The sequence below is a fragment of the Haliaeetus albicilla genome, chromosome 4 (genome assembly GCF_947461875.1).
Source record: "Haliaeetus albicilla chromosome 4, bHalAlb1.1, whole genome shotgun sequence".
In the NCBI taxonomy this organism is placed as follows: Eukaryota; Metazoa; Chordata; class Aves; order Accipitriformes; family Accipitridae; genus Haliaeetus; species Haliaeetus albicilla.
The window spans coordinates 52,725,023-52,752,615 of record NC_091486.1 but is presented as its reverse complement, the minus strand read 5'-3'; the positions used below and the strand labels follow the sequence as shown (position 1 = coordinate 52,752,615).

Genomic DNA, 27,593 nt, shown 5'->3' with positions numbered 1-27,593 from the left:
TCACCGAGCTACATCCGTAAACCTAGTGTTTGCTGGTGTGAAAGAAAAAAACTGAAGAAAAAAAAGTAACGGGTAAAACCCCTTGGTTTTCTCTGGCTGTACATGCATGATTCTCAAAGGCTTTTGAGCCTGGAACGTGTCCAGAACTGAATTTTTGAGAATCCTATTGAAAAGGCTAGCATGACTTTCCAGTAAACTTGAAGCAGTGCTTGAACAGCTGCCATTCCAACTGTGAGATTTTCAGGCACCTAAATGTACATTATGTTTCTGAAGGTACATACATACTCTGTCCAGACATTGCATAAGAAAAAGTAAAATAGCTGAAAAGTCCTCACCTCCAATACTCTCATAAGGTACAGGCTGCGCCCTAGAGGTAACAATTTTCTGTATGGAAACAATCAGGGACTAACACAGTAGCCCATACTCTTGCAGAAATACTATTACAAGCATTCCTCCCAATGGCCAGTACTTTTGGAATTCAAAGAACTTTCAGTTGGCAGAAGACATCTCTTTTGCACAAACTGCTGTTTAATGCAATAGCCTCACGTAAAATTTTTTAGGGTCATAACCATACAGGTCTTAATCCATCAATTGGATAATTTATCACCTGCAGAAATGAAAGACACAAACTGACTTCTTTTCTTCCCCAAACAAAAGCAAAGGCAAAGGAGAGGGTATTTGCAAGTTCCTGGTGACTAGCATTTCATTCCATTTAAAAATTTCTTTTTCTATTTGGACATGTATATGGTGTTATAATGCAATAGTGTACAACAGCATGGACAAATCTACTTTCAAAATTCATTCTGGTCCACATAAATTTTATGCAACAGAAACAGAAAATGGTAATCAAAACAAGGGCTGGCATAGTAAGAGCAGCCTGAGAGAAATGAGCACCCAGCTTCCTGGGGCATCTGTGTGTTATGAAGCTTTTCTTTCTCTTTTATTCAGTAACATACAGAAAAAATGCTCAAGTATTTAAACTCTACTTCTAAACTTCTGTTTAAATTTCCCCCTAGCTGCAGACTCTTTTTCTGCAGGACCTTCTGTTCCTAAAGAACAACTCACCCAAATGATGGGCAAAATATTCGCCTGATGCATACACTAGGATAACCTGTATCAGCTGATTACTGGAAACTTTCCAATCGCCTTTCCTTCCTTCCCCATAACCTTGAGTTGCTGTGGTTTGCAAAGTTATCCTGTTCTCCATGCTCCATTTGAGCATCTTTTACCATTTTGGACCCACAAAGGAATTTACATTGCACATAGGATGCAACCAAGCAGGCTTCAGCATCAGCTGTCAGCAGGATGAGAGAAAGAGCAGAAAGAGATGTAAGTTAAAAATGTTTTCAACCCAGAGGCATTAGAATAAATACATACAGCCATGGAAGAGAAGGAACATTTCAAGGCCCATTTTTTCTCCAATCAAATTAGTCAGAAGATTTCCAAGTTACACTCTTTCCCAAAATTATTCTCTAACACTCATTTCTTCTGCTAGAGATAAAAGGCCATAATCAGAGGCCATAAAGTCAGTCTATAAAGACTGTCCATGGCAAAATGCAGTGGCTACATTGGTTTCTAACCAATGAAAGAGATCATTTTGCCTTCTTTCTTTTCTCAGTAATAAGTTAAAGGAATGACAGCTTCACATCCAGACTGAATACAAAACCACCCATTCAATTGTACACATTCACTCGTTCAGTTTCACGTTAAAATACTTAACTTATCAAAAGTCATGCTGACTGCCACTATTCTTAACTTCTCCTTGATCCCCCACAAAACTACCCATACTGTGCATGTTTCCATGAGGTCTGCACGTAGGACTCAGTGAGCTATGCAACATTATGGCAGTTTATTAAGGAACAAGAGCCGGCATAATAAAATTTATTTGCACAAGATTTATTAATCGTATCATAAAGCCCCAGTTGACTGTTTCTCTTTATTTTTTACTGTTCTTTAGCAATGGAACAATTCTATAACTAGTGGCTGTTGTCAGCGAAAGTGCTTTTCATTCAAGGTTCTTAACACCATCTAAACCTTGAAGCTTAGGTTTTACACTTCTTACCATCTCTCTCTCTATGGATCAATTTCACACACAGGTAGGTAATTCTCTAAGGAATACTAAATTCAGAATAATGGAACAGAGCCCTCCTAAATGATAAACAGAGCCTAATTTTTACATCTTAGCAGATATCATGTCAAAATGAGAGCATTCACTCACTAGCATGAATCAGTAAAATGATTCCAAAGACTCTCATATGATTTCAGGTTTCTATTTCATAGGACTGAAGTATTCTAATGTTCTTGTCCTAGTGCACTGAAAGAAAGATTAAAAATAAAAAAGGAATTTTTACACTTCAGCAATACCAAAAGGACTACTTGTTTCAAAGTGGTCTTCTACCCACACAGCAACAGGAAAAAATATATGCCCAGGCAGTCTCATTCCATAAGTATTTCATCAAACCAGGAAAAATCACCCAAAAAAAAAGAAGAAAAGCTTCAGAAAATGAAGACATGAACTTTAAGAAATCTTTAAACAGCCTTAAATTGATTGCAAACTGCCCAGGAGTTGTACAACCTCAGAAGATGCTTAGAATAAAAGATGGCTCAGTCTTCAAGCACCAACAGAGAACAGAATTACCTTTGCCTTGCCACAGATCTTTGTGTGACCTTAGGCAATTCACTTATTCCTGCTTCAGTTTTGCGAAATCAGGCTTAGAATATTTCTCCACCTTAAGTTAGGCAAAACTTAAGTATTCAGCTATACACAATGCCTTGGACAGATTCAGACTGACTAGAAAGTCATCAGTAGATAGGTATTTGATCCCTTTCAGTGCTACTGAAATTCCAGTATTTAGTTTTCTCTGAAATGATCTCTCACAGCCTCTCCAAGAGAACATTCTTTAAAATACCAGCGCTGCTGGAAAATTATGCTGAGGTGTCCCTGACTCCATGTAGGGCAAAAGTCATAGCAGTTCACTATGCTGAAAACTATTGATTCAACTTCTGCTTAGGTCCTTCACACAACAGACTTTCTAATTACAAAAGCATACACATCTCCATAGTTCAGTTGCCCAGTAAATTGGGTCAAGGTCAGCAGAATGCAATGTCAAACAAATACTCTTAGCAATGCAAAAAACCTGACAGATATGGAATTTTGCATACTGGATATTTTATTAGTACTGGAGGATATTGGATACTTTACTAGATACTATTTATTAGAGAGAATGTAATCAGAGGAGGAAATGTGACTGAGCTTCAAATCAACAAGTATAGCAAAAAAGCAATCTCTGTACTGTGTGTCTTTATGTTATGTAACACCAGGAGGTACCTGGTGTAATGCCTTTTTCTATGAATAACTATTTATGATGTGTTTCTGGAGCTCTTTTTCAATTTATGAAATGGACTGTGTAGTATCTCTCAGTAGAGTGGAAACAAACCAGATGATGAAGTATTTACAATCTCTCCTACTAGGTTTCACGTTAAATCTCCAGCAGCTGAATCCTTGTTCTTTTAGAAGAAAACACATTTAAATTTCTTACCTTAAACATTTGCTTGACTTTTTGTCGGGGTAGGTTCACATTCAGTTTGTGCATTAGCTGGAGCACTTCACTAATACTCAGACTGCCATCACCATTTTTATCTGCCTCATCAAATGTCTGCTTCAACCACATTGAACAGGAGTTAAGGAACAGCATGGAATATTAAGGGATATTACTGAGTATTTTATATATATATGATTTTTTTTCATGTTAGACTGTATATGAGACCGAGGATGAAAGAAAGTTCAAGGTATAACTCATGTTATTTCAGTTAACAGTTTCTAGACTTGCTGTGCTCAATATGCAACACATGCTATTTACCCATACTACAACACAGAAGAACTAACTTCTGAGCAAATTTCAGTGTTGCATCACACTTCGTCCCATATAACCAAATGAAATGGACAGCTTTACACAGAAAGTAACAGATGAAAGAACATACCTGTATGTTTTTCAGTCCACTCTTCATTCATCTCCAAATCTTGCCCAGAACAATCCTCTTCAAGGACTCCTCTGTCTCTGGAAACAGGGAATACAATGGGAACCTCTTTGAAGCTTTAAGCCTAGTGCTTTTTTTAGCAAAACAAATACTTAAAGGAATCCCTATGCTATGATAGCTCTCCACCACTGGAAAATACTCTCAGATAGTCTAAGAAGGATATTGGTCTCTGGTCCTTTGGCGTTTTGAGAGGCTGTCTTCATCACTGATCCCTGCCATCAGATATTTTAGCCCTGTGATCCAGGTGCGTGCTTCCTCTCCACTGGAAGATACCAGGTCAAGAGATTCCATATGGTCTCCATAGTAGATGCTGAAGCAGCAGTTGGGATCAAAACTGCCATCAGCATAGCGCTGAAAGATCTCTGATTGCTTCCCCTCGCAAACTTCCTGAATAGAGTCGATAGAAACTAGAATGACAAAAGCATGTAGTTCATTAATGACTGTGTGCATGCCCTTGGCCAGACAAGATGCATTTATTCTGTAGAGAAATCCTGTAGAGAAAGGGCTCAAAGCTCACATTGCAAGGTCCCCAGTTCACACAGGTTTTGCCTGCAACTCATTTACAACATACTACAGTACTGCAACCTGCAAGGCTAACAAGAGCAACTTAATCTTCATAAACTATTAATCATAAAATAATTTACTGCCCTTTAAATTCAAGCACAACATTCTTCTTGATCACCCGTGAATGAGCCAAATCCTTCATTTTTGTTTGTTCATAAAAAGGCAAGACCCTAGGAGGAATCAGAAGAAAGGTTCTGTGGTTGACACTCACTTTTGGCTTTCTCATTCTTTCGAGAGGGTCTCCAACGAATACACGACTTGTGCTCGTCCAAGTAATAGAAGCGGACCAACCCTTTGGAACTGCCACGGAGTTTGATCATTTGGGTACCAGTTTGCATGGAACTCATACATCTTTCCACTGAAGAGAGAAATAAAGTGATACCAGTAAGTCAGACTTCACTCCCTTTAAAATCACCTTTACAGGAAGAAAACATATCAAGCAGCTACCAAACTAACAGTTCAAGTCAAAGGACAAGATTTCCTGTACAGTCTAATATATGAGGTCAGATTATATGATCAAAAAGTCAGAAAGATTCTTGGCAACTGTGGACTTACCTGTAAATGTGAAAGTTTTCATTGCCCTATTAACAGGTATGAAACATACATATGTTAGAATTGGTATAAGGTACATACCCTGCTTAAGACCATCTTGAATGCTTAATTCAAGCTCCTACAATATGTAAAATTTGTGCCGCGCACAGTATGAAATTTCACCTGGAAGTTTGGATCCTTGGCCAGCAAAAACTAGCACAGTTCCACCCCATGTCAGGAAAGTTATTTTCATTATACCTCACGTTTTTGCCTCTTAAGCATACAGTAACCTTGTGGCATAACTTCAACGAGTTTCTTTTCACGTTCCTCTCTGTAAATTCTGGAGTTCCTGTCAGCAGTATCACTGTTTAGAAGTACCATGGCTTCTTATGAAGCAGTTTAGTTTGCATTCTGTCTATTCAGAATTCAATTAAAAAAAAAAAAATTATTACCCAACTTGGTCATCAAAAGTATTCTAGGAACCCTAAAAATTCAAAAGCTTTTATGTACAAATGACTTAAGAGTTAAACTATTTTCACTGCCTTAAAAATTAACAGCAAGAAGGTGATTAGAATCCAGTGTGTGACTGCAAAGATGAGGCCAGCTTCAAAGGCTACATTCTTATAAAGAGGTCTACAGTCAGGGTCAACAACAGAGTAATTGTATCCTACACCGGTCAGGGAAATGTATAACCAGGCAAAAATCCTAACAAGTAGAGGGTGGCATTATTTTGATTTGCCTTCTCTAATATAAATAATATTTTGCTGTCCTTAAAAAGATTCCAGAATTTTCTTCCTGGGGAGAAGCTGAAAGAACAATACTGAACAGATATTCTTTGCACTGATCAATGTTTTGTGTAAGGCGCTCAGATACTACAGGGATAAGTATGAATAAAAAGCTATCAGTATTTTTTTTTCTATCCTATAACATATATTTTGAGTAAATCCTCACATTTACATTAAAGTGGATCCAAAATATCAATTAAATATTGTTCTTTATGACTGAGTTAGAAAAAACATTGAATGCTAACTAAGTTGGATTTGTAGCCCATAGTCTGGTGCTATGGAAGAGCTGTAATTTTCTCATAAGCGCCTTAAGTTCAGAAGCTCAGTTCTACAAATATTTACCCAGATAAGCTGCTCCCAGTGTGTGAACAATCCTAATAAGCAAACTCAGAAAAACACCTCTCCCTATTAATGCAATTACAAGATTAGGACCTAAAATGCCTAGTGAATCTATATAATTATATTTTAGTATTCAGTCCTAATTCATAAACATTTAGCCACCATTTGCCAATACCCATGACTGATGAAACACAAAGCACATTCAAAACACGCTAACAAGCAGAGTATAATAGAACTACTAGCAGCACACTTATTTGGGGGGATTTAGAGGAACTACTAATATTTACCTTCTGATCACACTCTAAATCAAACTACTATAAGTATCAGTTTCTAGAATAAGCACAAGGAGATTCAGACAATATTCCTAACTTGCTTGTTAACACCAAGGTATCACAGTACGTCTGCAAAAAGGAAACCAGATTTGTAACGGAAATGTTTGATCTTTCACAAGAGAAAGAGTCTGAGGCAAAGCTAAACTGAATTTATCAGCAACGTTATTCTGAAGCTCCTTTAGCAAAAATACAGCATTTTTAGAGTAACAGAACAACACTAGGACTTCTGCAGACCATGAAAAAGCTTTATAGCCCAAAAGTTTACTTCCTGCCGAAAGCAAGAATGCCCATTTTCATTACATACAGAGCCATCACAAAGGCATTGCATGTCTGCTGTTTACATCACACTTTTACTTGCCATCCAGGCCAAAGAAAATAGTAAACTCTGGAAATAGTACTTTTAGAAAGTTGAGATGGAGTATCAGCTTTGCCTCCCATTGCTTCTATGGATTAAGTCACTGATCCTACAAATTTGCTTCCAGATGTTGTGGCAAAAATCTAACAGACTGTTCTTCTTCCAAATCACTTAAAGTCACATTCTCCTAGGAGGAGGCCTTTCACCTATACTGTACTTTGTCTCTGGGCACTTAAAACACGTTCCCCTCCCGGGGATTTGGCAGCATTACAGACAGTGCAGCCAGCGGCCTTCAAAGAAGCAAGTCTTAGAAGAAGCTCCCTCAAAGAGCTTTGCTCTCTCTCAGCAGGGCTCCTCCTCTTTCCTTGGGAACTGCTGTTAAGCTGAGGCTCTTGCATGCAAAGCCCCTGGAAGCAAGGTTGGGGCCATGCCCATGCCTGCCCAAAGAGGAGGCATTCTTTTGAAATTCAGCTGTTGCAAGGAGCTAAGCTAGACAACATTAATGCAAACTGTTAGCAACTGGCTGTGTCCCAGGAATGAATGCAGAATCTCGTATTTTCTGCCAGGTCGCCCATTTATTTCCCATAATGACAGAGCATAGCCTGTGACTTAATTTTCTTGTGGCTTTTCTGCCCGGTCTAAGTAAAATTAAAACTATTACCATGTCCAATGTATTTATGTATTTTTTTCAGACCTAGAGATGAGAAGTGTAAATTACTACTCAGATTCTGGATGGAAGAATGAAAACCAATACATAAAATACATGTTCTACTAAGTACAGATTTATAAATAAATACAAGCAAATTCTGAGGTCAGGCTCCTCTTATCAATCTGTACATACAGATTACAGATGAAACACTGTCCAAACTAAAACACTCGTTCCATGTATTCTAAAAGTGCATCAAAACCAACACAATTCTTTGCAGTGATTCAAGCCTACCTCTTGGGCAAAGGCAAAAACACCCAAGAGAAGCAAGGCAGAGTAAAAAGGAATGGAAAAAATCATTAATGTTCCTGTGCTTTAGAGCTTATATTCAGCCAAATTCAGTTAATTTACTCCGGAAAAGAAGGTTCAACAAAAGGTTAATTTGAAAGCAAATCATTAATAGTAAAAGAAAATTTAAATTTAAAGCTACAATTCTGTAGAGTACATTGTTTATGTTAATAAAATATTTACAGAGAGAAGGTGTTAAATTGAGAACAAAATAATCCCTCATGTAACATTCTATTTCTTAAAGCTGGTCCTTTGGCTTCAATCACAGATGCCCCTAGATTAAATCAATGTGGTCAGCAGGTATCAGTCATAAAAGCAAATGCTGTGCTACAGTTCAGAAGCATTACTGGAATTCACTACATCAGATCCAAAGTGGATTCAAACTCGGCTTGACCATTTCCCAGACACTGCAATCTTTTCAATATCTGCTTTCATTCCAGTTCAGCAGAAAGATAAATACTTCTCAAATTTACTGTGAGTTAATAATTATGGAAAGCTTGAACTTATTTTAATTTCACAAGGTTTATAGTTTTTTGAAAAAAAAAAAAAATTTTTTTGGTCAAAATAGTTAATGAAATTTCTATTAGCCCTAATTACACAGACTTCAAATCACATTAAATTTCCAGCTTCCTCTTCAGAAGTTATTGTAGTAAATAATTTTATTTGAAGAAATGAGAAGAGCAGAAATGGGAGAAGTATCAAAAGAACACACCTGTTACAAAGCAGAAAATAATAAAGAAGCGCCAAAATAAAAGTACACTTTATACAACGTGCATTTACTTTGCTTTTACGTGAAGCAAGAACATACTCCTAGTCTGTTAAAATTTTAATAAGCATCCTTGGATAGCTCTTTTAATGCAGCTGTTCATTTCTGCTGCAGAATTACTCACCCAAACCCTACCCAGTACCTCAGCAGCTGCCCTGCTGCCAGTTCCAGCTGATCTGTACACTGGACTGTTCTTTGGTGATTCAATGCACAATTCCAATTAATGTTTGAGGACACAAACTTGAGTTCAGTTCTATTCAGTGTACCTGCCAAGTGAATGGTCAGACCATACCAAATACTTGTTTTAAGTATATTTTTAGTTTTGGTGACACAAGGAAAGGAAAGCACAAGAAATGTCTTCCTCCTTCTGTCAGGAGAACAACAGCAGCTTTTCTGGATCCTACCAACATGACAGGAAGGAAAACCTTTCATGTAGTGCAGAGGTGTTAGCTAGGGGTAGCTAGACAACAACCAGGAGATTGAGATGGAAAGGGGAAACAGTGCACGTCCACACCTCTACATATGTATGTGCACTGAAATATACACCCTTACCTGTCTACATGACTGAAAGTTTAGACCCCTAGAGAGACTGGCAGAAAAATTTGTGGGTGAGGAGGAATCATAGTGGTACTTATATCAAAGAAAAAATAAGATATTTTTTCTGAAATCTTTCACAGCATGTAAATGAGAATAGCACACTGATAAGACAAGTATAACTGCTTCTCCTTACCATTGTTCAGATACCTTCTTTAAGGATTCATTTCTATACTTCAAATAAAAATTCCTCAGTCTTGAAATGAAACATATTTTGGAAGAAATAGCTCCTAACTATCTTCAAAGGCTGAAGTTTTCTTCTTGGTTAAATAATATTTTGTACCTCAATAGTACCTTTGTGCAGAATTCAGTTGAGGTTCAGCTCTCTTTTGATCTAACGAGTTGCCTCAATTTGCATCTGGACAAAATACAGTCATGGAAAAATGGATCTCTACTGCAGCAAAAAGCACTGTCGTAGCGGAGCAGGAAACAGAAACATAGAACACTTAGTTCCATTCTTGTGTTCTTACAAAGTGACACTAGACTGATGCAGCAAAAAGACTCAAAGTGATTTTTCATAGTTAATAGTAACATTTATAGTTACCATAAAAAGTTTTAAAGTAACAATAAAAAACAAAACTACAGAAATCATAAATCCCTACAATTTGTCCTGATACAACAAAATAAAAACAGAGCCCAATATCATGCTTATTGTTAGAAAGATGTTCTAACGTCTGTTAATTATTTATGGTTCAGTAGCATTATTGTCTTCTAGGAGTTTCTGGGTTTGATGTAAATGTGTGAAGGAGTGGGAGTATTTTAGCATGTGAGGATGAAAAGAAGTTAGAAGGATTGAGTCATTGAGTATTTTTATACATGGACCAGCTTTGTCAAAAGATTCACTTCCAAAGTTCAATACGGCTCCAGGTTATGTTGTACAGCTTTGGCCCTAGCCAGTCTCTTCAGAAAAAGTCCAAAGGCCAGCATCACGCAACACTGCTGAGTTCTGCCCTGTTAACAGATTCTGACAAGATGCATCCTGATAGTATGCTTCAAAACAACCGCTCTTCTAAATACTATAAGGAGAGGAAAATAGATTTCAGAGGCTTATTTCTCTTCAGGGCCTCCAGAAGATGCAACATGTTGGTCAGCCTAGAGAAACCCCTCCAGTACATGTGCACTATAAGAGCAAGCTGTTCCCTTAAAATATTACTAAACAAAAACAGCTTTCCGGCATGCAAACAGAGGACTCCCACACTTGTCATACATTCAACACTGCAAATCCATTGAAGAGATAATAATTGCTACGTTTTTTTTAAAGTCTCACTGGAAATGGTTTTGCAGCTATAACTGGCTCATCAGAAGGAAAAGCAAAGAACTGACTGGCTCCGACTGCTCCTGCTAGGAATATCAGTTTCAGTTTAGACAGGAGGCATCAAATATTTTTAAAAATCAATATATAAATATAATAATATAAAAGCATATAAAATATATATATATATAATATATCCAGTACAGTGTGGTGGGAATTCTGTTCAGTTGAAAAGTCTTGGATTTAGAAGATAGCCTGAAAATTCTGCATATGAACTGTACAATTGATTTCTGTAAGCTTGAGGAATATTCATGACAATTCATCATACCACTCTCATAATAAAGGCTCCCAGAATGTCACTTCTGACCCTGAAGACACTTACTCAAGTAATGGTCTCATCACAGAAGTTTTAACATTAATTGTTGGCTACAGCAGCCTGGTTTTACTCCCTATACAGGCACCTACACTAATGGAATACATCAGTAGTAAATCCTACTTGACCCATTGCCTTATGAATCAAATGAATTGCTATTAAGAACAACTTCTGTTACATAGAGGATTTAGCATCCTGTTGTGCATAACAGAGGCAGATCTTCTTTATTTATTTATAGTCTTTAAACTTTACTTATTTTTTATATTTATTTATTCTTTATTATTACATATTTAAAGTACAGTCTTTTCCTTACAACATGAACTCATTGAGGGAGATACTGGTTCAGTTTTCTCTTACATAAAACCTGGACTGTTCACTGGGTGGATTTTACTTCACGCACACAGAGAAAAACCCCAAACCAAAAAGAAAAACCCAACCAACCAACAAAAAACCCAAAACCAAACCAAAACACCCAAACACACAAAAAAAACCCCCAAACCCCCAGAACCAAAAAACACAAAACCAAGAAAAGGAGACATTGTCATGCAGCGAGTGGCATGATCAAAAGTTAACCTAAGGTATTTTCTGTCTACGGTGTTCATAGATCAAGTATAGCAGGCTGATTTGCATCATTATGCCAGGATCCAATTAAAAAACAGACCACATCCAACTTCATTAACCTTGTTTTTTTTCATTTTTGCAGTCCTACAGACTTGTAAGCAGGTCCTTCTCACCATTTAAACCAACCATCTTATTAATAGTGTAAGCAGTTTCTACCCCTTACTTGCTCTCACTGACTCAAGCCTCAATAAATTTCAGGACTCTACTATTCTTTTCTTTGGCAAAAACATTTTAAAGTATTTTTGAAAAAGAAAATGTCTGTGTAATCCTGCCAGCAATGCTTGGGACAGCATTTGCTGCGTACAAGAGTTAATGCAAGACTGAATCCATCCTTAAAGCGCACAACCCCTAATAAATGAGACATTAATGGGAGAAGAGATGCTCTTAATCCTGTGGAAATTAGGGTGCTTAACTCGAGGTCAGTCTGTCAGCTCTCCATCTCTTGGTTGAGACTCCATCAGCCATCTGGATCCAGGGAAATGCAGAAGCAGAGTAGGATGGCATTTCTGGACCTCTGCAAAAAATTCCTATTAGTTTCTAAGCTATCTATACCTCCAACTTTCTTGTTTAAAAAAAAAATAAAAAAAAATCTTTGACTGGCAAAGCTGACATACAAGTAGGACAAAAAAGTGCTTCCAAGGCAACAGGTGGTTCTGGTCAAGGTCACTGCAGATTTCTTTACTGGACCTGAGCGGCTCAAGACGACTGCTATTAAAATGCATTTACTACAACAGGAAACATATAATTTCTCTAGCCATTTCCAACTAGGTTTACTGTTTTTATTACCTATTTAAAAGAAAGGCTGCTATGAAGCAAAAAGGGACCCTTCTCAGATAGCTAGTGAAGCTTAAGAATTTTGCCATTGTATATCAGTATTCAGAAAACAACCTCCCAAGAGTCCAGTGACCTACTATGGAAGAAAACAGAGATACTTCTAAAGGCTCATTTCAAAGACTGAAAACTACAAATATTGCATGAAACATTGAAGAGTTAAGAGATGTACAAATTCTGGCAGATAGCAGACCTATCTTACTATGAGTATGGAGAGGGAGATAGATCCTATCTATGCAACAGAGAATTTCAAAAGGTCTGCACACATCAAAATGTACAACTTTGCATTTGCTTTTCCAGAATAATGTAAAGAAATCAGAAATGAAATTATAACTGAGAGGTTCTTGAAGACCAAAAGAATTGCACTAGCAACCATGCAAAATAACATAGGACTAGGGCTGTGTCTCAAGTTCTTCCTTCTTTTCCACTCCCCCACGCTACAGCTAGACAAAGTTGTCACTAAATAAGATTTAAACATGAAAGCTTTCAAGATGATACCATCTTGCTCAATTAAGTGGCAGGTATTCAGCCTGCATCTTACCAATATGGCCGATTTTCCATCTCGGAGAAGCTACGATGCTGCCACCAACCCAGAAAAACTCTTCAGCCAGACGGGCCACTGAGAACTTATTTTGAAGCAAGGGAGTTTTTGAGGCATCCATATCTGAGACAAAGGGCAGCTTCAGAACTGAATATAAGCACTGTCGGCCTTAGTAGACATCAAGATTCTGTAGTACACATTTTCAAAAATGCATAAAAATAGGAAAAAACAAGATAATCGGTGATTTCCAAAATCCAGTGGTATTTTTCAGGTTCTTACAGAGAAGTTTCACAGTAAATTTAGGCCTCCTCCCCTGTCCAGATTTAGAATATTAAAATCCTAACAAAATCCTTTTTATTCTATGTGACGTACCTATATGTATATTTTTGAGGATTGGGTGGGTTTCAGTTCAATGTTTTAAAGAAGACACATGATAGACACGGACAGGGCCATGAGGCAAGATGGCATGTAGATGAATCCATTTCTGGACAGAAAGGCCTCCCGATGATATTCTTTTTCCTTTGTTACTTTACCAGCTGCTAAGCATCCACCAAGACATTATAGCAATTTACAGTTGTTGGCTTCTCCGTGCTGCTTCCTCCTTCTGACAGCAATTCCTACATAGGGGTACCCCTTTTATGTATTTGATTACTAAGAGATTTGCAAGTCCCACTCTTGCTGAGGGCTTTACTTGCTCTTCAAAACCAACCAACAATATCCATTGCAGTAAATAAGTGCACAGTTAATAGTACAATCCATTCCCCTCTCCGCCCCGCTGAGCCACCCTTGCCTTTCACTGCGAATCTGTCCAGGTGCTTAAGCTCTTCAGTCTCCTTCCAGGTCTGAAAAAGCCAGAAAAATCATACTTGCTTCTCATACAGCTCTTCAAAATGTCATTGTACCAGTCCTCATCTTTTCTCAGAAGGTTCTCCTCAGTATTTTAATGGACATGCATGATAAAAGGAAGAACATTTCTCCCTAGGCAGTAAAAACTAGATATGATGCAAACACAGCAACACATGTTTGCTTCAAATCCTAAATCCATCATACGCACTAATCCTAAAGCCGTGGTTCTGCCCTATCCAGTCAAGGGATTTAGGTGACATGTTACAGCTGTAGGGAAAAAAAAAAAAAAAAAGTTTAAAAAAAGTGCTTTCTTCTTCTTCTCTGCCTACATTAGCAGCATCTTTCCATCTCGCAACACATTTAAGAATACCTTTGCAAACTGTCACAACCCCATAGAAGATGCTTGCTTAGGACACAAGCCAGTCAGCTACACTGTACAGAGCAAATGCTGTACACAGAAACCAGGAACAGTGAGGGTGCTTGAAAACTGACAGAGATAAAAGCAGGTAAGGATTAAATTTTAAAAAGCACTAAGTCACTACTTCATTCCATTTGAAATGCATCCATTAAACTCCAAATACAGAAATCTGTCATTTATGTTATTACAACCTCTTAATCTACATTAAGATTTAAGTACGATATACAATTGCTCTTGCCATCTGTGATCTGTACAAGGAGCCTAATATGCTTCTAGCTTGATGAGCTATACACAAATTGCCCGTTTAAAAACACATTCATTAAGTGCTTCCTACTTCTCCTTTCACAGTTTGAAAAAGTTTTAGAGTAGTTAATTCTAAAAATGACTCACTCTCAATTAGAACTTGTTTATTTCACTATGCTCAGAGTCCTTATATTAGGCTGGACTTTAAGTTTAACCACAGATTAATTCCAAAGAAAAAACAAACTGGGTCTGCACTAAGGGTCAACAGTGGCAATAATGCTACGTACACTCTTGTCATGTTCTGCTGTTTATTCAAACATTTCAGCAATAGCCTTCCATTCTCCTAAGGCATCTTTCAAGACTAATTTAGTGACATGACTGCAAACTAGTTGTCATCAAAGGAGAACTTCCTTCCATAAAATGCTAAGAAGCATAAATCCATACCACAGAAAACTGCTACACAGAAGGCAAGAACCCTTGAAGTATTGTTCTAAAGATCCTAAACGTTTTTTCAGATGAAGCAAGATCTAGCATGGGCCAGAATGACACCTGAGAAATGTGAGCTTAATTACCAGCTCTACTGCATGCTTTTCTGAATTTCTTAAATAAATCAGTAAACGTCTTTGTGGGTAATTTCCATGCTATAGAAATAACATCTTAAATGGGGAGAATGACATTGTTGTACCTCACAAGGTAAACTTTAAGCTCTCAATTATAAGGAGGCAGAATTAAGGTAAACTTTTGCAATAAACCAAAAGTATTGCAGTTGTTTAGCCCTTTTTTTTCCTCTTGCAACACTAATCAGGAGGATTCCCTGTAGTCTTCCTGTTTGTACATGCAGTAAAATCTCAGTAGCTGGCACTTTGTGTGCTAGGCAGCAAAAGGTACTCCTTTTAAAATTCAAAAATTAATTCTGCAAGGACATCCTAGATTCTGCATTAACCATTTATGTGTTATCAACCTGGGGACAAAGGGAAGGGAGAAAAAGAGTGAAACCTAAGTCCTTTTGCAGCATTGCCCAAGATATTAGTTTCACAGTTCAGAATTAGAATTCTGCACAAGCAGGACTTTGAATGTGGATTTGTTTTTATTTGTGTACGGAGAAATGCCAGTGATTTATAGCACCAGAAAAGAAGAACTATTTCAATGTTCAAGTTAAAGTTAGATTTGTAATCCAAAACCCACCCAGAGAAGGTTATTTTAAATCCTTTTAGTTGATGCTATCAATCCATCTTTCAGGCCTCCTAAGAAGATGATCACATGAACAGAGAAAAATTAAATCTTTCAAAAAGCCCCTCTATTTATTGATTGTGCTGGATACTAGGTAACAGTGTGGAAAAGCAACAGGAAACACGAAAGGGTTAAATGTGACATAATCCCTCTCCCAACTCTTAAGCATACTGAGCTGAGTACTTAGGATATAAGCCTATTGAAATGGGTTTCTATTCTTGCCTCACTTGACATCCTCAGAAAAATCTTGCTCACCTGACACAACATGCAGATTAAAGACTTCGTTCCATGGCATTTTAGAAACTTCTTATTCTCTGAGTCTAACAAAGGCTTTTCATGCCACAAAAAGATTTGAAAACCAACAATGTTTGAGTCTGCAGGCTGGTCTGTGGTTTAGCTAAAAGTGGAACTCAGAACACTTGATGAACAATGCTAGAAAATGCTAGAAAGTCTTCAAAAGAAGACATTCACTTCAAGAATGGCAGAAAAGCCAGATTCCATCATACAGAGCAAGAGCATCTTGCAGAATATATAGGAGCACAACTTACATATGGTTTGGAAGATGGAGTAAAGCGAGCAAAATGGAGATCCTCCCTAGACAAATGGACTTATTATTAATGCAATCCATCAGGATGGATGGATTCCTTTCTAACACGCATGCTTTACTGCTGAGGGAAGGAAAAAGTGTTCAAAATTATTTAATACATAGGAAAACAGCTGTAGCCCTCAAAGTAGAAAAGAAAAAACTAAAAATGTCAATGTGGGAAATCTCAATACAGAGGCCAGACTCTGATCTCTCTCTTGTCTTCTGTACGTCAGGATTCAAGCAGAAGACAAAACAAAGAAGCAACAGAAGAGGTAAATTAGGCTCACAGTGCAGCAAGCAGCTTGAGCATATCAGGTAACAGCATGCAGACACAATTTCTGTACTTCAGCTCGCTGCCAGTTGAAGATGTTACAGAAAATACTCCAGGCTTACTTAATAAACTGATTTTCAGAGTTCAAGATATTGATTGTCAGAGACATTAAATATTACAGACCTGATACTGTAATTGACCTGTAAATCCACAAAGATTAGACTTGTGACTTCATGGCTGTATACTCCATTTGTCCTTGCATGAACACACTACAGACCCAGTTTACCAGATTAACAAACTAACCTCATCATGATTCTAAAATACTTGGAAACACATGGGCAGCCATTAGTGATACACGTATTAACTTTAATACAGGTCTCACTATTTCCCACTTTCTATCCAGGGAAATCTTGCTCCTAATGGCAGTAGAATAAAAAGGAAATGATTGCCAACCCACAACACAAGTCATAAAATAAAAGGCGGAAACAAAAGGGTTTAATGTCATCTGGCACACTGCCATTTATCTGTACACTCTTCCTCTCACTTACTTTTACCCTCCCCATTGCAATTTCAGCTGTAAACATCAGTCAGAAAGCCCTGGAAAAACTGCAGAAATTACTGTTACAGCTACATCTCAGATACCCCAGCCTAAAATCTTCATAGGAGTTAGTAGGCCTGTTACTGTCTTCTGAAGTACTAAATGCCAAGAAGTTTCTAAGGGAAATAACAAAAGCAAAGAAATCTGATTGAAATGTACATCACTAAATACAGTTTAGAAATACATCTGAATTATGGTAAAGGTTCAAACCCCAACATACATAAGCACAAATACGAAAACAGCAGGAGCACAGAAAGCTTGACTTGATGAACCAAAGTCATGATGCTCATTGACTGCTTCTAAACGTGTGATTTATGTTTCTTCCCTTTCCCCCAGAAATGCTGCTTCCTAAAGGACTAAAGCAGCATAAACTAGACAGCAAGACCAGTCAACTTGGTTTCAGTTTCTCCTCTCCTGGAGCCATTTGCCTTCAGGTTTCCATGGCGCTCTATGTACTGCGTGTCTGTATGCAACAGCTGCCTATGTTTCTGGTATGACCTCTTCCCAAGAAGAGGGATATGAGGAGTATATGCTGATGGAGCACAGACAACATCTGTTATATTTTCTATGTAAGTCTGACAATTAAAGCTCCTGCATTAGTTATATTAAGAATTCACTAAAACTACCACTTTCAGATGGTTTTGGTAACTTCCAAGGAAGGCACAAATTCAGATACATGGACGGTTATAACCAAATTTCCTGCACTCATTCAATCACCCTTTCACAGGCTCAGAAAGGCCAGAGCACCGGCTGGACCACAACATTAACGCCACTGTGTATAAGCTGCCTTTTCCTTAATTCTAACATAACTCCGCTCTACTGACCTTTGACGTGGACACAGACAGAGCTCTAGTCTACTACAGACTGCTAGACCATCTGGACGTCAACTCTAAGCACAGTAATCCACACTCAAGATTAAAGCCACGCATCTTGCCTGTGGCAAGTGGAAGCCAGGTTATTTACTAGCTTCTGTTTCTCACCCACCATGCTCCAAAGCTCAATATTTTTGCACTGGCTCAGAATATACTCAAGTTATTCAGTTTCACCCAAATACATCTGTCTTAAGTACGCATCAATTTACAAAGTCACTAATTCTACTGGGAGAAACAGCAATGGCCATAACATTGCATGTCCTGGTGCATCCTTTCAGTACTGGAATTCACAATGGGTAAGCCCCGAGACAGCTGCTTTAGCTAGGCAACCACAAATATTAATGTTTCCAGAGCTTTCCAAAACTGTTAGAAAGTCACGTTATTAAAATGGACTGATCCTGAAATTTCCTTAAATTACTTTATTCACATGAAGGCATATTCGTGGAACTGACAACCATTAGCAACAACAGCACCAACGTAATGACAATTAGTCTGCCTCCCTCCATGATGTTTAGTTCTCTTGAGCTCATCTGAAAAAAATGATGCAATTATTTTAATTAAGTGAGAATAGGCTTCGTGTTTTGAGCCTTTGAGTAGTTTTTGCATTAAGGAAGATTGTTTTTTTAATAAACAATATATTAAGATTTTTGTGTCATGTTTTATCAATGAAACTGTAGAAATATTATTAACCCTTTTCCACTTAAAACATTCACAATCTTTGAGATATTTCTATAGTTTTTGCATTCAATGATTAAGATATAACAACAGTAGCTTACTAATGAACTCTACTAAGAATTCTGATGCTGATTTTGGCAAAGGAAATTCAATTTTCAAGATGTCTTCCGTAAAAAGGATTTAAAAGCTATTTGAAGTTTTTTCCTGCAAAGCCATAATATTGAAATTTTGTTGATTGTAGAAAAATGCCAGCATAAAATAAAGGATTTTAAGACTACAAATGTTGCTCTAAGGTCACCTTTTTTCCTACCTCTGACTTGTATAGGAAAATGTTGCTACACACTTAATTGAAGTAAGATCGTAAACTCTTTACATTTAAAGATCTTTCAGCACTTTACCATCTGTTCAGTGACATGGGTCATAAACACTGAAAGGGAGATTAAGGCAGGTTGGGAGGGAAGAAATCCATCAACATGATTGAATGCCTTCTATGAAAACACCTCTAAGAATTCAAGAATCCAAGTCAAAATTGGTACAGAAAAACAAGACAGATTGAAAGACATTCAGAAAAGATGTCTGCTACTGAAATGCATCACCACAAATCGATTTTAACTCACAAACTTTGCTTCCGTATTTGCGGGTGAATTTTAATATATTCTACCTGCAAAAGACTCAGAACTCTTCTAGACCTTCCTTTTGTGCCATACACATTTTTTTAAATGTCACAAACTCCTTATTTGTTCAAATATATACCAGTTTCATGAAACAGGGAAAAAATGGAGCTTCATTGTCTCTAGGAATAACGCAGTCTCCATCTTCATTCAATGCTTTCCTCAGCTTGTGTGTCATCTAAGAGACACCCTTATGAGGGTATACTGTAAATTGAGAGAAAAGAGTGGGATTAAGCCACCAAGCTCAAATCCACAATGGAGATGAAGGTCATCATGCTCTCTCTTAGAAATACAGGCAGGTTACATGGCAGCACAGAGCTGCAGATGCACAAAGAAGAAATTGCAAGGTGCTTGCTCAGTTACAAGGGTTACTACTCTGGGAAGATGTAGCTGACAGGTGAGAGTGGAGAGCTTCCTCTAGAGCCACTAGCTTAGTCTGTTTGTTGCTGAAAAGAAAATGTCAGAATCATTCATACAAAAAATTAGAAATCTGTATGCAGCAAGGCAAAGCAGATGGCTTGTATTTAAACAAACTGGGAGCCAAACAGTCCTGTGCCCTGGAACGTCAGTAAAGAAATGTATCCACCTCTCATCTTTGTGACTTCTTCCTACGACTTATAATAATCAGGCGTGCTCCTTCCCCATCCCAAGGACATCACAAAGTTCCAGCCTCTACCGATAGGCCTGACAAACCAGAATTATTTATCTAAATTTTAAATATCACAATAACTTGAAGAAAATGAGATTTGGCTCAGAACCATATTTTGGCTTTGAACTCTATTAACAAGAAGACACTTTCATAGGGACTTCCCTGATCTTGGACATTTTCTTTTGACTGGCAGGAGAAGCGGTGAGGAGGTGACAATATACCTTTCATTAATTATTAGCTGTTTCAGAAAAGAAATAATTTTTTCTTGTTTCTACCTTCTAAGAAATCACGAAGCTCACATTCACATCCCTTGTTAACATTTTAATGAGTGACTGTTCATGAAACTGAAATGAATAGGTGAAGCAATAATTTTGTAATCTGAATCTATGCCACAGTTTACAACATGCAATCAGTGCGTATTCGGAACAAAAGAGAGCATGAAGCACTAAGCAACAAAAACAGAAACGTGATTTTAAAATGATGGAGGGCACTGAAAAAATTTCCAATAGTGCCTGTAACAGTAGTGTTTGATTACAAAGACTGTGCAAGGCGTAAGTTCAAATAGAGCTGAATCTTCCATAGGCTAAAATAAGGCAATGCACTTTCATGGGAGAGCACTGCCTCAAAAGAAGTTGGAAGTTTTAATATTTGTGACAGAATTATTGAGAAAGCACAGTCCCTCATCAACTTCTTATTTTTCTTTCAAAAATATATCACTCTGTAGAACCCAGCATCTGTAAATCTTAGAAACCAACTGCAGGTCTTTTTGTAAGCTTGAAAGACGACCGTAATTGCGGTTTTCTTCAAGCAGGAGTCCTCTGCTGTAATCCCCAAAGGGGAAAGATTACAAACAGTAGGAAGCACAGTTGCACAGTGAGTGCAGGCTGCTGAGTTGAAGTCCACAACAAGGTCAATGACTGCAAGTCAGTACAGCTTATTGCCCAATTTTTTTTAGTCTTGGATTCAGTATAGTTCAGGTAAACATGCAGGAAGTAAAGTAATTGCTTCTGGACTCTTACAGGAAAAAGTATTTCTGTCTTTCGCTATGGTCTCCAGTATCCACCTCTGTTTGAAACAAAGCAGTCTGACACATTCATTTCCCCCCAGGGTTTAGAACCAGAAGACAAGCAGGCATGTGAAGGCTGATGAAAGAGTCAGCTTGCTGGCTGAACTGTGAAAATGGGCTCTCAGGAAAATATTTTACAGAGATCCACATTTAACTGTGTTTCCGGACTTTGTTCAGTACTGGGCTGGTCCACATTCATTCTATGTCAGGCCATGTCATGCCATAAAAATTAGTTGCTCTCTGCCACATAAACTCTTTAGATCTGCAGACACCAATACTGATTATCTCTCCTGTAATTCCCTAAAATGGGAAAGCTTTCCCTTTTAGCTGAACTAAATTGACATTCCCCAGTCAAATTATTCTATCTAGTGATAGAAGGGATATTAATCACAAGAATCTGCATGTAAGGTATAAGGTTTTTAAGCTGTCCACTTAGCATTAACATGAAATTTTCTTTGCAATGTTTCTCTCTTTTTTTAAATCAAACTGAAGATGAGGTGTCTGTAAACTGTCTATAATTGAAGTCAGAACAGCAAAAAAAAAAAAAAAAGCGTGTGCATTTAGTAACAAGGCAAAATCAGTAGATGTGATGCTGGAGAAATAGAGAACATCTGTGTACTGATTTTTCTCTGGTGACCTACATTCCAAGAATAATCACCTTGATTATATCAACTCCTCACCAGAAGACTTTTAAAGAACCCTTGTAAATGGTGAAACAGAAATAATACCTAAGAAGGTGGATCATACCTGTGTAAGTCAGTTTAATTAAGCTGTGTTAGTATCAGGACCTTAAAAGAAAATTCTGTTCCTTTTTTCTGCTTTTTTCGATTAATCATAAAATTAACATTAACAGTGACAACAGGAAAAATAATTTTGCTAGAAAATCTCTAAAAATATAACTGAAAAGCAAAACCGTAATTGTTCAACAAATCAACAGACTTCATAAAATGAACCTATAACAAGCTGATATTCAGCCCAAAGAGTAGCAATTATTTCAAAATTAAAAACCTTTTGGAACCCAGACAGAAATCATGTCTTCTCCCTCACTGATTAATATCACACCTGTGTCAAACTAGCATAACACAATGGCAGATCCACAACTCTGATAAAACTGAGACAAGAATGATGTCATTACTGATACTTATGGTCTTCACCTCAGAAATTCTGCACTTCTGCTAACTTATTGTTTCCCACCATCAACTCACAGTAGGGTTTGGAGCAGCTATTGCTATGGAACAATACAGAAGTGTTAAGAAAACAAAACCAAAACATGCCATGATGTTAGTGAACATGAAAATAGCTGTTTCAATGAATTTGTTTTGCTAAGATTTCTATGACTGTCAAAATAAAGGATCCATCTTGATTTATGTCTTATGTTGTTCAGCATAAAGTTTAACCTGAGAACTTGTAAGATGTCACAACTGCTAGATATAAAAATTAACTGAAGTACATCAAGAAACAAAAAACACATGATGCTTTAGGTTCCAAACCTATGCTTGCTAAGCACATCATCTCTCATCACCATGCCATACCAAGGACTTCTCTTACATCTTACTGAAGATAAAACCTGCTTTTTTTATTTATAGTAATGACAATAGAATTTCTCAACTGAGAAATCAATTTACAATCCTAAAATTAGATAAGGATCCACAACAGCTAAGTCTACCTTTAAAGAAGTATTATGTTCTTCCTCTTAGAAGGTAGGTATTCATCATGTCCTTTCATATAAAGTCCTCTAATTAGTTGGATTAAAAAAAAAACACCACCAAACCACAGCAAGAAAGAGATAGTTTTACATAGAATATTTTATGCTGTTTTTCTCCCAATCAGTTCTTGTGAAATGAACAAATTCCTGCAACATAAACATATGCATTCAAAAGCAGTCCCACAAGAGATAATTTTGGTCATTGACAAAAGAATAAAGAAAATATTGCTTTAAAATGAATTTGTTGTGCAGTGTTCATTTCCATTGTGCACTTGTTTCTCCCACATATAGATAAATGTTAATGAAGAGGAAAAGTTAATCCCACATTCATGAAACCCTGTGCAGAATTTTCCAATTAAATTATTTATACTGAAAGTTCTTGGGTTTTCAGCTGATCAGAAGTAAAAATGTAATTTATTTATCTGCTTAAAATATCTAGATTTGCCACAGAACAAAATCTGAAAAGATATTTGCTTGATAAATTCATCTGAGAAACACAGCTGAGAACATTAGTTCGTGCTAAGAAATAGAGAAGCTATTTTGGGGGGCATTATTTTTTCCAGGCTCCTTCCTCAGTTCAGCTAATGGGATGCTGAATGACAGACTGTGGAGTTTGAATCACCTTAAAAAGAAAAAAAAAAAAAAAAAAGATTCTACTATAAAAGGATGATGATTCTGAACGAGCAGCATTTCATCGTATCTGATTTCTACTGGACTTCTTATCTTTTACTCTGTAGTGTATCTAATTTACTCAATATCAAAGATGACAACGCCACAGGAAGAAATTCATTAAAACTACAAATCGGATAGCCTGTTCAGAATCACTGCTCTTCCCACAGTGTCTGTATACATCAGGAAAATAGTTGAAGTTCTTCCTTTGGATCACAACAAAAATTTCTGACAAGAAAAGAGGGTGCATGGTAGCCCAATTTTCTCCAGCATACTGAATTTGTGAACTTTCACATTTTGATTTTCACTTAGTTTCACATAAGCATTTTTTAAGAATACCACTAGTCTTTATTAGAGTAATAAATACATTAATAAAGTGTTTAAAAAAGGTAAAGAAGTGTAAGTAATCTCTTTTCCAGACACACATAAAGGGACAAAAGCCTGACAATGATTCCTTGTATGCTGCCTAGGCACTTCACTAAATGAGAAATACATCAAATCACTATACTTTCAGTAATAAACCATGCTTTCTTCTTCCCAGTGTTTAATAGACTTAGACTCATGTTAGTTACTTTATACCCTATTTTTTTGGTAACAAACAGGTAGAATTGCATAAGAAAAGCAGAAGGTGCATTCCAGCAAATTTCAGATCTCTATTCTGAAGCACAGAGGCACTTTATGTCATAATTTCTGCTTGTGAAAAGTGGATTTGATAAGTACTTCCACTGATGCAAGGTGAGAACTGAGCTTCGGAAACATTCTCCAGTTGCTTTTTACAAGTACAATTGACTGCACAAGATGCAAGTTAGTAAGAAATCAGGCCTGAAGTGTTTTCTGAAGACAAAAATAAGCTTTTTTTTATCCTAAGTAGTTCACTGATCCTTCTTTTGGATAATAGATGCATGATGCTCATTCTCACTCCACTGCGCTCGCAAAAGTAGAGCAAAAGTGGCTGGATATATTAGCTTCTTCAGCTGAGTTCTGGTCAGTTTATTCTCCAGACCTAACTATAACTGATCTAAACTGCCTGCTAAATCAATGAAAGAAAAGCTGTTCCTTCCTCTGACAAACAGGAACAATACCAGAAAACAATTTCACTGAGACCTTTCCAGGATGATGTAATATAGTCATCCTCCAACACTTCAGCTAATTTTAAAGTGAGTCCACAGCATATTAACTTGAAGGCTATAGCAATTAAGCACAACCTTCACAAATGGACTTCTGCTCAATATAATTTGAAAGCAATATCCCCATTTTAGGATAAGGATCTAAACTTGGACTGTATTATATGATTTTTCCAAAGTCACACAGATATATTAAGGAATAGAGATGGGAACTGAGTTCAGTTCTTCTAGGAATGATAGCAGTACTTTGCCTAAAACATCTTTTTTTTTTATATATATTTACTGGTGGAAGATAATGGTCATATCTACCTTCACACAAGGATAAATGGGCTTCCAAACTTAGGAAGAAGCTGAGGGCATGCAATTACAGATTCATCAGAAAAGGAAATTTACCCATGGAAGGAGTATTTATACATTTAAAATAATTTTCTTGTATTAAAGTTCTGTCTGAGATCACTTGGGCTATTTGACCATTTCTTGACCTCAGGTTTCTGTAGTTCTTACTGATGATCCAAGACAAGGAGTTCGCTTCTCAGTCAAGATAGGACTTATTCCCAGGTGAGAGGTATTGTGCAAATGCTGTTCTCAGGAGTCTGTTGCAGTTTGGAGGCTGAAATTCTGCAATGACAGCTCGCAAGCCCTAATCTTCATCAAATCAAAAGCCTTTGGTTCAGTCAGGTATGGATCTTCAGATTTGGATCTGGAACTCCAGCTTCTTAACCCTCCCCAATTCATACAAATAGTAATCAGATGGTATTACTGTATTTTTGTATATACTAGGAACAGGACTATGTTGCTTTTGAGAAGGACTAAGTATTAATCAAAAAGTGATTGTGAAATGGTGTTCAATCTCACTACAAAAGGTAAAGCAGACTAACAGAAAAAGACATGAAACATCACAAAAAGTATTTTCCGCCTAGCACTAGCTAAATGAGCAGCCAGGATCAACTACAGTGAAATGAATGGCAGGAAGCACTAAAGAAGCATTCAAGTAATTGGGTAACTACAGTGTCAATAAAAGATACTACAGACACACTCCGTTCATATTCAATTACCAGCTTGTCACTGTGAAGTGTGGATCTGATTCTGCTCTCCATTAAGATGGTGTAAATCCTTAAAATGATGTAGAACCTGTCATTTTAAAAAGATTACCCTGATTTACAATAGATAATCTGAAAGCAGAATACTTGTGCTTTCCAGGTTAGGGATGTTGGATCTCAACTCCAAATCCAACTGAGTCAACAGAAGTATATGTTTCATAACCAAAGTCCAATTCACCACAAACACAGACTTCCTCGGACATGGGAGGTAGAAACAACTTCCATCCCAAGTAAAGCTAAATGCTAAATCATAGTAACAGAAAAAATGTAGGGTAAGCAATACACATTTTTATTTGACAACATATGCATTTATCATAAATACTGAGAGTATAGAGTTATATTCAACCATACACAGAGAAAGCAGGTAAGTCATGCTCAAGCCAGTTTCTAACTGGCTTGGCAAAAGGATGAAAGAACCATCTCCTAGGATTCCAGTTTTCCCATCTCTCCCCAGAGCACAAGGACCATCAGTCTGAACCCAAAAAGTACTGCTGACTTTGGGGTTTCAGCAAGATCTATTACACTGGATCCTTAGCTGCAGCAAAGGTAAAAAACAACTACTCTAATACAGTTTTAATATAATGATATAAAGATGACAAAGCCTTCATCAATACAACTTTTTCTCAGAAAATGTTTTCCTGACCTCTGTGAAGTGGGCAAACAGCTGACACACAGCATATGGCTACAACAGGTAACAAAATGGGCAAAGAAAAAAAACACTGAACAAATCACAAATTTCAATCTCACCAAATAGACCAGAGCAAGAGAAAACACAAGCCTTAGTTGGGTCTTCCAGAGCTTTGTGAGGTGTTACAACGGAAGGTGGTTGCCAGCTGTCACATTCTTAAAGGACTTTCCCAGACAAGATGCTTTACTCTGCATGTGGCCCATTCTTCTCCCAATGCTACTCTGACAGACAGTATGAATTGTTTCTTTAGTGATAGCTGAACATTTCAGAATTACTGGGAATAAGTAATTTGTTAGACAATCATTCACGACTCATCAGCTTCTAGTCAGCCAGAACCTCTTAAAAAACAAGGGAGAGTGGCAAGTCACTAGAATACTTAAGTCTTGAGAGTCAGCATGTTAGTACCTCTCGTTATGAATATTTTAATAGTACATCATATGAAGACTTCTAGAGGCATTCATATGCTATGGAATTACTGGCTTTAGTTGCATCACCACTGCTTTATACCTAAGTGACAGGAGAACTGTATTTCCTTTTAATGCTACAGATGACAGCAAGAAGGTGGCCACCCTTTAAAAAGAAACTTCATTCAACCGCCTTGCCTGTAGCTTCAGCTCATGGAACCTCTGCTCTTTTTAAGTTACCCCATTTGTTTTCAAGGTGCTTCCACTAGCTAGCTTAGAACGACACCATCTGGCAGAAACACTGAGTTGGTGAACATCCTTAAATCACAGTCTCAGTATTTTCTAACTACAAAGAATGAACCTGAATAACTGCTACATGGATGATTCTCCAAGGAGATCCTTAAGTAAGGGCCCCTCTCTCTCATACCTGTTTTCAGAAGTTGGAAGCTGAACCTAGTAGTAAGAAGTGAAAACGACTTTGGGTGACAAAATTCCTGCTCCATCATACCTTCCTCGAGGACCTTGTCTGTTTAAAGTACAAATGAATCCACAATTGTACATCAGGTTTCAGAGAACAATAATTAAATGAGGAATACTTGGACTGTGTCATCATGACATTTTCAGAATGAAAATACTTTGGTTTTCAGTCCTGAAACACTTCTGATAGAAAATGCAGTCAATAAAAGTATGTTAAATGAAAAGGTTTCAATCAGACTGTATCATTTCAATCAACTCAATCCAAAACTTGGGGATTTTCAGCTTATGAAGATTTAAGAAAATCACCTTCTTTCCTTGGAACAAGAAAAATTCTTGCACATAGGAAATAGTTTCTCACCATTCTCTCTATTTAGCATATTGTTAA

At 37.2% G+C, this 27,593-nt stretch overlaps 1 protein-coding gene across 14 annotated transcripts in view; it reads right to left on the bottom strand.

Annotated features, from left to right (window-relative positions):
• The window catches only part of PLCH2 (phospholipase C eta 2), a 119,964-nt gene that overhangs the window by 40,232 nt on the left and 52,139 nt on the right, over positions 1-27,593 (bottom strand). For 3 of the 14 annotated variants that reach the window (XM_069782728.1, XM_069782730.1, XM_069782729.1), the window contains exons 1-4: positions 12,917-14,250; positions 4,814-4,960; positions 4,202-4,445; positions 3,540-3,669 (exon numbers count right to left, since the gene is read on the bottom strand). In XM_069782728.1, the coding sequence (XP_069638829.1) occupies positions 3,540-3,669; positions 4,202-4,445; positions 4,814-4,960; positions 12,917-13,037 (642 nt within the window). In that variant the 5' untranslated portion in view covers positions 13,038-14,250. Of the gene's footprint in view, positions 1-3,539; positions 3,670-4,201; positions 4,446-4,813; positions 4,961-9,592; positions 9,686-12,916; positions 14,251-27,593 lie in introns of those variants that run through there. The other 11 variants (XM_069782723.1, XM_069782725.1, XM_069782726.1 and 8 more) reach the window with 7 other exon arrangements.